This window comes from Hibiscus syriacus, unplaced genomic scaffold (assembly GCF_006381635.1).
Source record: "Hibiscus syriacus cultivar Baekdansim isolate YM2019G1 unplaced genomic scaffold, ASM638163v2 tig00110050_pilon, whole genome shotgun sequence".
NCBI classification, from domain to species: Eukaryota; Viridiplantae; Streptophyta; class Magnoliopsida; order Malvales; family Malvaceae; genus Hibiscus; species Hibiscus syriacus.
Window position 1 is genome coordinate 574289 of NW_024062576.1, and position 11991 is coordinate 586279.

General features: G+C 30.0%; 1 protein-coding gene across 1 annotated transcript; it reads left to right on the forward strand.

The window, feature by feature from the left end:
• Positions 1-6758: 6758 nt before the first annotated feature.
• On the forward strand, positions 6759-8703 carry LOC120213990 (two-component response regulator ARR5-like). Its single transcript, XM_039212010.1, has 5 exons — positions 6759-6986; positions 7060-7136; positions 7264-7341; positions 7445-7515; positions 8183-8703. Exons 1-5 carry the CDS (start codon positions 6863-6865, stop codon positions 8466-8468), a joined length of 636 nt encoding a protein of 211 aa, XP_039067941.1. The 5' UTR covers positions 6759-6862; the 3' UTR covers positions 8469-8703.
• The last annotated feature ends 3288 nt before the right edge of the window (positions 8704-11991 follow it).

Here is an 11991-nt window from a genome sequence, read left to right on the forward strand (position 1 = left end):
AAGAGATAAGAACAAAATGTAAACCATATAATAGGAATTTCGTAGTTATGTGTTATCGACTTAAGTACTTATGTGAATAATTGACATATGAACATGAACCCTATAAAATGTTCTAAGTTAAGGGAACTATATGACATATAATATATTGTATGATAATGATTTAGGTGAAATATGATAATCAGGTATAAGTTATATGAATTAGATCTATGTGAATTAAAATAATGGACTTATGTGATTAAATGAAGACTGAGATAAGTTAAGTAGCATTGATATATATGATAATAAAATGATAATCGGATATAAGCTAGGAAATACTGGCATAAGTTATTATACTAACATGTAATATTAATTGTATGGTAATTATATAGGAAACCATATGAGAATACATGTTTAGGTAATAAAATATGTGAAGTTGAACTAAGTGAAGATATGAAACTAGTATAAACTTTATATGATATAGATGATTATGAAAATCTGTAAGATAAGTTATATTGTATTGATATATGGATTATATTAAAATATGTATAAGAGTACCTGCTTAAATTATATGGGTTGAAAGGTGATCATAAGAGAATAAAGGATAAGTTATATTATATAAGTTATGTGATTACATGTATGTATTAATACATCTTGCTTGCATTACATGTTATGTGATATGAAGTTATGGGATATATGTTATAAGACAATGATCTAAGTGACTACATGAAAATGTTACATGAACCATGTGATATATGCTATGAGAAATGACCCATGTGACTAAGTGTGAAATGATATAAGTTATGTGATGATTTGTGTGATTATGTGAATATGTAACAAGAATAAATGATAATGCTCATGTTATGTGATATGAGAGCTAGGGGTATAGTTGGTATGCCAAGGGTCAGGGTTCTATGTGGTCCTTTGGGACAATTATGTGGAACTTCGGTGCAAAACTATATGGTCCTTTGGGATAATTATGTGGCACTTCGGTGTAAATTACGAGCTGCGGTGACATCATATGTGCACAACCTCAATGTACTCACATATCTTTAGTTCTCACAAGTGTACCATGGGTAAATAAAAGACGTAACATAAGAAGCCTTGTGTGATATTATGTGTTTTGCTGTGTGAAATGTATGATATGATGTGTATAAATATTTAGTACAATAGTAGTTGATAAGATGGATTAAGGATAATAATATTGATAATTATAAGAAGGTGAATGATTATATTGATGAGATATGTGTAGACATGTATTTGCTACATGAAATAATACATACTTTTGTATGATATTATGATATGAAATGAGGTTAATGATGATAATGACGAGATATGGGTATGTATACATTTGATTATATGAATATTCTATGGTTTTGTGTGATATCATAGTATGAAGTGTTCATGCATTGTTAAATATATAGAGTTTCCCTTATATGTTTATATATCTCACTAAATCATTGACTTAGCGTGTGAATGTTTCACATGTAGGTTTTGAGAAGAGTAAGGAGCAAAGAGGGTTATACATGTCAGCTTCTCCTTTTCAAAGATTAGATCAGAAGTAAATATTGAATTGTATGTATTTTGTTATAATGTAATAGTTGGTATGAAAATAAAGATTTGAACAAGATTTGCTCTGAATGGTTTTGTGAAATCGTATTATTTAATTAATGTAAATTATTCAGTTTTATTTTCAATATGAACTGAATTTTAGTTGTTTTGTAAAAGTAAATGTTTTAAAAAGTTAATGTGACACCTCGGATTCATATCCGGGTCGAGTATGGGTTGGGGGTGTTACAATATATTTCAATTAATGCCATAAAAAACTTAAAAATTAAACCACTAGAACAAGTCTTATATTTAAGAATAAATGGGTAATTTTTTATACATATTGAATACTGGTTATACAATATTAAAATAAAATTTAAATTTTATATAATTTTAAAGTAAAATATTTTTTGTATTTATAATTCAAGGATTATTTATAGTTTTAAATTTATTTTTTTAATTTAATTAATGATTTTATTTTTTTAATTAAAAATAAAAATTGAATTATTTATATTTTAATTAATTTTTGTTACAATATTGTCTTGTTTAATATGTGTAATTTAAGTTATATATCAAGACTAAAATCGATTTTAAATTACACATTTTGTACTACACAATTTAATAAAATTTAATTAAAATATAGATATTCATATATTTTATTTTTTAGTAAAAAATAAAATTATTAATTAAATTAAAATGATTCAATTTAAATTTATATATAATCTTTGAATCATAAATGTGAAAATAAAAATATTAAATTTATTTTTAAAATATATAAATTTTAAATTTAAATTTTATTTTAATATTGTATAAATCAGTGCTTAATATATATATATATCCTTCAATTACTCTAATATAAGGCTTATTCCTGGTGGTTCAGTTTTCTTATGTTTTTTATATGGTGTTCAGTTCCCACCATGAGCATTTTTTTCTAGAAATAACTAAGATATATACAATATTGTGTAAATAGCCATCCCAATGTCTCAGGTTTGATTACCCCCAACCCCTTTGATCTTATGCCTCTATTTGCTATTTGATTTTCGGCAAATTTCTTCACGTAATGCTTTGAAAAAAAATAATTCTTCACATATTGCATTTGATTAATTATTTGTTGAAATAACGTGATTTCTACAGTAACAGGGTTGGTCGCCAAGCAATCCATGCATCGTTCAGTCTTCACGTGCATGGGCGATGCAGATAACTACTTCATTTCAACGCCCTTGGAGATAGGTCGCCAAGCAATCCAAGGTTGGCACGTGATTCCCCAACCTCTGCTCCCTTGCTGCATGGTAAACCAGAATGGCAGTAGCAGCTAAACTAGAATGACAACAATATTTGATGCATCCCAACGCTCAAACCCATTTCAGCAAATAAGCACGACGGCACGACGCTCGGACGAAATGGCGACCTGTACAGGTCGTCTGGAGCACCTGGCGACCAACCCTGTTACTATAGAAATCACACTATTTCAACAAATAATTGATCAAATGCAACATGTGAAGAATATTATTTTTTCAAAGCATTACATGAAGAATTTTGCCTTGATTTTCCTTCAATCACATGATGATGTAACCATTTAATTGGTATACTGAATTTATTGAGTTAAATTTAATTCAGGACCAAACTGATAAAATATAAAAGTATTGAGGACTAAATGTATAAAAATCGTGAGATAATGGTGTGGAAAAAAATCATGAGATAATTTTGTTGGAGAATTATTTGCTGAAATAAGGCGATTGCTACAGTTCGAACGTTAGTCGACAAGTGGTACGGGCGATGAAGGAGGTCGCCAAGCCATCCTTGCGACCTGTGCATGCGCCATGGATGTAGGTCACCATGCACGTCATATTCATGCATGCCTTGCATCTTTAGAATTTCAACATCTTTAATATAATATTCATGCCATGGCTTTCACGTGCATGCTCCATTATTTAATTAGATTTGTTTTATATAGTATTATTTTTATTATTAAATGATATATGTTTTTATTTTATTATTATATTAACATTAATATTTTTATAGTATTAATATATGTTTTTTATTTTTTAAAATTTTTGAATTATTTAATTAGATTTGTTTTATATAATATTATTTTTATTATTAAATGATTAACTTTTATTATCTAATGAATTAAAAAATAACATATTAATATATTATTATGTGATATTAATCTTAGATTGACTATCAAAATTGTGATGGTTTGTATAAAATAATATCGACAATAAAGAGGCAAAATTCTTGAGATAATGATGTGAAAAAAATTTCTTGAGATAATGTTATTGAAGAATTAATTGTTGATATAGGGCAATGGTATGTTGAGGGCAATGAAAGGGGTAGATATCAGTAACTATTGATTTTACGAACCCTAAATCCTAAAATATTTTGGTTGTTATTAAAAACCCTAAACCCTAAACACTAAATCCTAACCATTCTCCCTCCAATCAATTTCTTCTTATAAAAAGCCAAATCTGTAACCACCATCTGGTAGATATCACCATCTTCTACCCCTTTCATTGCCATCAACATACAATTGTCTTATCTCAGCAATTAATTCTTTAAAAACATTATCTCAAGATTTTTTTTTCACACCATTATCTTAAGAATTTTGCCTCTTTATTGTCAATATTATTTTATACAAACCATCACAGTTTTGACAGTCAATCTAAGATTAATATCACATAATAATATATTAATATGCTATTTTTTAAATCATTAGATAATAAAAGTTAATCATTTAATAATAAAAATAATATTATATAAAACAAATCTAATTCAAAAATTCAAAACTTTTAAAAAGTAAAAAAACATATATCAATACTATAAAAAATATTAATGTTAATATAATAATAAAATAAAAACATATATCATTTAATAATAAAAATAATATTATATAAAACAAATCTTATTAAATAATGGAGCATGCACGTGAAAGTCATGGCATGAATATTATATTAAAGATGTTGAAATTCTAAAGATGCAAGGCAGGCATGAATATGGCGTTGATGGCTTGGCGACCTCCTTCATCGCCCGGACCACGACTAACGTTTGAACTGTAGCAATCGTCTTATCTCATCAAATAATTCTCCAACAATATTATCTCAGGAATTTTTTTTCCACACCATTATCTCACGATTTTTGCCCATGAACATCGGCAAAAGTGCCCAAATAAGGATGTGTGAATGTTTAATTCTCAATCTAATGCACTTGTCCGATTAATTTTTGATTTAAGGTGTTTTTTACAGGCTTTTGGGATCTCTCGGCGTCTTCAGTGGTGTTGATTATTTTTTGGGATTCCTAGGCGTCTTCAATTGAAATTCAAGAAAAAAAATTGGCGTTTTACACAAATATCACCTTAACATAAATTAATTACTTGTTAGACACTGTTTAATAATATTTTACAGATCCAGTAAATTTTTAAATACGTTCTATAAAATTATTCATGCATTAAATTACACAATACAATTATATCTATCAATTACCACTTGACACTTTCTGATGCGTTTTTGACCCTTTCAAAATCATATACGTATAGTATATTCTAGGAAAATTTTGAGGGTAAGTAATTTAGAATATAAATAATTTTATAAAATATTACGGATCATCATCATCATCATTTTGAAAATAATTTTGCAGAAATGTGTGGTACATGCACCGCATAAGATTTGAAAAATATTTATAAAAGTTTTATAACTAATATTTATTTTTCAAAATTCTATGCGGTGAATGTGTCGCGCCTTCCTGCAAAATTATTTTTCAAAATCCTAGAATATAGTATACGTATAGGATTTTGAAATGGTCAAAAACGCATCAGAAATTGTCAAGTGGTAATTGGTAGACATAATTGTATTATGTAATTTAATGCATGAATAATTTTATAGAAAATATTTAAAAATTTGCTAGATCTGTAAAATATCCTTAAATATTTACGTTTTAGACACCCTTTGAGATAATATTCCCGATCTAACACCCTTTGCAGAAAAGCGCGACCCATGCACCTTCCATCCCACCGACCCAACTGACTGTTTACACCATCCATCACATCCTATAAATACCTCACTCTCAACTATTTTCACCGCACCAAATCCTCTCAAATTCTCTCAAATCCTCTAAAAACCCAAACCTCGTTCAAATTTTATTTATAAGGTATATTTTGTTATATTTAATATTTTGTTAGTATTTTATTTAATTATTTAATTATTTTATTTAAATATTTTATTTTTTTGCAGTTATAAAATGAAAACCGGTCTGCTTCGTTTGGATGGAAATTTGTATAAGTTAACGGAAACAATGATGTTGGATATTTGTACTGAAGCGACGACATTCTTTTAGTTAAAAGGATTGCAGTGAATGTTTACGAGTTGAGAGCGTATTTATAGTCGAGAAAAAAGTTTAAAAGCGGTGCATGGGCCGCGCCTTTCTGCAAAGGGTGTTAGATCGAGAATATTATCTCAAAGGGTGTCTGAAACGTAAATATTTAAGTAAAATATGATTTTTTTTGGTAAAATCGTCAAAAATCACAGTAAGCAAAAAAAATTAACTAAAGACATCGAATAATTCATGTATGAAAATTTTAGTCTAAAAATACCGAGATATCCTAAAATCTTTAGGTGATTATTATATAAAATCGTTAGATGAAAAAATAATATTGAAAACACGTTAACTTAGAAATTAAACACTCTCTGTAATATTATTTGGGCACTTTTATCCATAAACATCGTAATGTATTCCAACCTAATTGAATTTTTTCCTCCAAACCATTATCCAATCATATTTGCTTCTTTACGTATTTATAATCGTATAAAGTTGGCCAAAAATGTTTGACTATTGAGTTATTCTTTTAAGACGAAAAGGCCTAAGATAAAACGGTGGTCAAAGAGATGAAGCGTGAAAAGAGAAACTGACCAACCAGAAAACAAACGACGGATAAGTGAATGATTTCTTCTTATATTTCCCGATTCCATTTCGAGATCGTAACTGTGCCAGTTTCAATTCAACAACTCAAACAGTATCAGCAAAGCCACTGTTTACAATTTATTTACGATTTGTCTCCTGCCTCCATTAATGCTCATTTTTACGTGCAAAGTAACACCACAATTTACTTTCGACATTAGTGCACGTAAATCGAAGGGGACAGCACAGGGAACAGGTGGGGGATAACTGCTTTTAAAAGATTTGGTAAGATGTTACTCTACGATATTGGATGGATGGATCTTCATAATCATCGCCTTTACCTCTCTCCTTTTTTTAAGATTCTTCTTTCTCTTTCTTCTTTATTAAAAAAACCCAAACCCACCATTGGTGTTTCCTATTCTAAAACCATAGCACATTCAAAAGGATTATGGTAGTTGCTGGTGAGGTTTTACAATCTGGGTCTTCCCAGGAATTGCATGTTCTTGCTGTGGATGATAGTTATGTTGATCGTAAGGTTATTGAAAAGTTGCTGAAGATATCTTCTTGTCAAGGTACTGCTTGGTTTGTTTTGGATCAAAAGTTGTGGATTATTTTTATTGAAGATTGGGTTTTTTTTTGGTGCAGTGACGGCTGTGGAGAGTGGGGCAAGAGCTTTACAGTTTCTTGGTTTGGATGGAGAGAAAGGGTCTGTGGGCTTCAATGTGAGTTGTTCTATACTTCTATCTGTTTGCTTGCCGAGAAGAAAATGTTGGATGGAATTGGGGATTTATTGTGTGGTGTTTGTTAAAATGGCTGAATTGCTGTTTGATCGCTGTTGTGTTGTTACAGGGTTTGAAGGTGAATCTTATCATGACCGACTATTCCATGCCCGGAATGACCGGATATGAACTCCTCAAGAAAATCAAGGTCATTGTTTTTATACTCATGTAAATATATTTGATCATCAATGGAGGTGAAACATTTTGGACTTTTATTGTTGAATATGTTTCATCTGATCCTTTTCGAACAGCGATCAGCAGCATTCAGAGAAATTCCTGTGGTGATCATGTCCTCTGAGAACATCCTCACTCGTATTGATAGGTATAATGATTGATACGTCCTGTTATATTTCTGTTTGGTGATGATTTTCCCGGAAAATTCAATCTGTTTGGGAGTTGAACAGGAAATATATTCGATAGAATTTCACTTCAAGAGGAAATCTGGGGAAATTGAAATGAAGGAATCTGCTGTTATCGATAAGATTTAGCTAAATCTGATATGTTCTTGTAATAGGACAATACTAAAAAGATTCTATATTTTGTTTGGATTTCTGTGGGAAACAGACCAACCAAAATCTTTATTAAATCGACACATCACTTGTCTGTCTAGTTGTGTCTCGTCTCCAAAATATTATTCTGATTATTATTCTCTGGATCTATTTGGCCGTGATTGCTTTTCTTCCCGTAGGTCGGGTCGATGACTCATCGGATTCGAGTATTTTGACCATCTCTAATTTTGACGGGGTTGTTCTCGGTGACTTTATATATGCATCTGTGCTGTGCTTACTTGATCTTGCTGTTTTCTGAACCCATCGGGTTCGGGTATTTTGGCCATCTCTAGTTTTAGCTCGGTTGTTCTCGATGAATTTATATATGCATCTGTGCTCGATTGATCTTGCTGTTTGTTTTTCTCGCGAGTAGTCATGTGCTATATAATTGCTTTTCGTTAACTTCGAACAATGGTTTAAAACATTGTTTTTCGTCTCCAGTTGCTTGGAGGAAGGGGCGGAGGAGTTTCTGGTCAAGCCCGTAAAACTGTCAGACATAAAACGGTTGATGGAAGACTGTGTAACGAGAGGCGAAACAGAGGAACAAGAAGGGAGAAGAGTCCACAAAAGGAAGTTAGAAGATGATAACCTTAACTCCTCCTCGTCGTCACCGCTATCATCCTCTCCGTCAACTACAGCATCATTTGGTTGTGACATATCGATCCCGGAACTACTATCATCACCTCCACATCCATCGAAGAGGGCGAAATTGCATGACGGGGACTAGTTCTCCCCTCATTCTCTTATTTTTTTTGTTCATTTTTTGTCTATATCCTTGTAGTTTCCCCAGTGAAAGATAATTTGCGAGGCACATAGCAAAGGCCTGTTCAGAAGCTGACAAGAACTATTTAGGACCAGAAACAGGGAAATGAAGAGAGACATACAAATGATATTCCTTTTTGTTCTATGTTATGTAGGTAAATTTGTTTTAGTGTGCATAATTAAGGTATAGTGGATCTAAATTTAATTTAGAAGCTGAGTTATTTTTAAATTGTTTTGTAAATTATTTTATTTTTTTTAATAATTGTCAAAGTCAATTTATTCATTTTAATATTATTCAGTTGATTAATCAAACTAACATAATTTCTATAATTATACATTTTTTTAATTTTATAATTGAGATTAAATTAGTAAAATACGTAAATATTAGTGGTTAGGTTAAGACTGAACTTAAAAAATATATAAATATTAAGAATAAATTTATTATTTTATCAAATAAAAACATATCATGTTGATGACTTAATATATATGCATATGCGCTTGACTTTTTTTTTATTTAAATATATATTTTTTAAAAAGAATTTCCTTCTAATATTAACTATAATTATTTTTAATTTGATATTATTTTATCACGTAGAAGAAAGGCGCATTAGGGGGGGGGGTGGAACACATGTTGTACCTGTTAAAGACAGTTGCACAAGGCATATCACACATGTATATTAGCCTCATGTTCAATACCTTAATCATGATATATTTAAAAATTTATATTTAATCAACTTGAAAACCCACATATTTAACTAATGTGAGATTTGAAAACTCCCAATGAATTTCTTAAATCCCATGTTATTTAGATATATAAGTTTTCAAATGTTTAAATATAGCTTTCTAAACATATATTTTTTGAGTGATTGAACATAAGAGTGTAAACCGAGTTTGAACGAATGAAACTATATTCATGTTTGTTTGTTTATTTTTGAAGGTATTCATATTTGGTTCATGTTCATTTAAATTTTTGATATCGTGATCAATTTGTTTATTTATTTTCGAAAGTGTTTGTGTTCATTTATTTAATGCACGAGAACATATTCATTTAACGTTTATGAGCACGTTCGATTAATTTTAAGCAACCAACACTCTCTTTAATCTTTTTATTTGCAAATAAAAAAAATGGTGAAATTATGTCGCTTATCCTTGAGCTCCTTAGGTTTCACAGTTCGATCTTCAAAATATACCTTACGTTCAGTTTAGTTCTTATATTCAACAAATATTTAAAATGTAACAAATAAAATGAAAGGGGAACTAGGTAACACTACAACAAAACAGATTTTTAGAGGCACTTCTAACGGTGTTTCTGGAATAAACACTACTAATTTTGTACATATTCCGGCGTTTATAAACAAAACGACACAATATGATAAAATTCGCGGTGTGTAGGGGAATGCACCATAACATTCATGTATATTAGAGGTGTTTTTTTGGGAAAACGTCGTTAGAGACTGAAAAATAGTGACATTTTTTAAGGAAAAATCCACTAAAGACACGTATTTTACTGACATTTATCTAATAAATGCCGGAATAATATATGTATATAGTGGCATTTTGGCGTGAACGTTGTAATTGTGCAGCCTTTAGTGGCGTTCTGTTTAACAAATACCACAAATTATTTAGTCCTTTATCCCTAGTTTCTTTCGTCTCAACAATATGTTTAAGTTCTTTAAACTTCACTAACCTAGATAGAAGAATCAAGCTAGCATTCTTCAGTAGACGCTTTCTGCATCAGAGTAAATCTCAAACCCCGGTTATCTCAACACATGAACTTAGGTAACAATTCATCTCCTTTTACTTTTCCTTTTTATACAAACAAAATTCTTATCCTCTTTGGGTTTGATTCCCTTGAGTAACTAAAAAAATCAAAAAGTCTTTGTAATACCCCATATTTTGGTTAGTGACCAAAATATAAATTTTGAAAGTTTAGTGGCTAAAGTAGAAATTGGAAAAGTTTAGGGACCAAAGGGGTAATTTTTAAAAGTTATGTATTTTGACACAAATGAATACTTCAACCCCAAAATAACATTTTCATGAGAATCAACATTTTGATCCGAAATTTGTGTTAAAAGTTATAAAGTAGTAAAGTCCAAAAGAAAATCGGATAATCGGATCGAATCGGAATTTCACAAAAATTTGAAGGATGATAGATAAAGGTTGGAAATATTATTTCCAAAATTTTAGAACAGTGAAATTTAATGTGGATCAGTGGAATTGAAGTCAATTTTACATATTTAGCTGAAATTGGAAAATTTAGTGACTAAATTATAGTTTTTGAAAATTTGCATGGGCAAAGGTGGAAAGTGGATTTTTATTTGTTCATATTTAACTTTGGAATACTAAAAGGGATGATAATGCAATGTCAAGTTGAAATTATCATGTTTCATTAAGGGTAAAATGATATTTTCACATTAAATGAATTTTAAATTCATTTATATTATATTAAGCCAAGTGTATTATGTTTTAATTGAAGAAAAATCATAAATTTTCAGTTTCTTCCACCCCAAAACGTGCACCACCATATCTACAAGGTAAGAATTTTTTTAAGCTTATTCGATTAATTTTTGGATTAAGTTATTAGATAGAAAATTAATCCTCTTGAAATTCTCTATTATTTGGTATAAATATTACATGGAGATCATGCTTATATAATGAGTTTGGAAATTAGGGTTTATGTAGGTTTGTTGTTTTTGAGGATTTGGTGAAAGATTTTTATGTTTTAATGTTGAAGATTAATTCTAAAGTTTATATGATGATTAAAACTACTTGAAATTGGGTAAAATTCCATTTGGCCATGACCTAGGGTTTTGAGAAAATTATGATTTGGTTAAATTATGTTAGGGCTTTGATTGTAGAAGCCTTGAAATGTTGTTTATAGGTGGAATCCATGCTTGAATCAAGTGAATATCTAGAACCCTAACCACTGTGATATTCGGCCCTAAGGAATTAATTTGGGGAAAATTTGGGGAAAAAAATTCCCTACGCTTAGAAAATGTTAGAAAGATGATGTACTATGCTGGAATTGAAAGTTAGAATATTGAATTTGATGTTAGAATGTGAAATTTGACTATTTTGGAAAGTTGGCAAAGTTTGAGTACTAAATGGAAAACATTGAGAGAGTGACTCAAGTGGTAATAGTAGAGTTGTTGAGGCATTGGGATGAAAATTAGATGTAACACCCCGACACGCCGGATACAAATTTGAGGTGCCACATTGACTTTTCAAAACTTTATCTCTTTGAAAATCCGACTAGATTTTGACAATGAAAACAAAAAAATGAATATTTTTACAAAACATATAAGAACATTTGTTATTTACACATTTATAGTACATGCCAACAACTTTCAAATGCAGAACTCACATATTTAAAACATTCTGATATGATATTTTTCAAAGATATGTTATCCTGCCCTTGCTTAATTTGCTGACTCCTCTGAACCTACGTGTGAAAACACTCACACGCTAAGTCTTTGACTTAGTGAGGC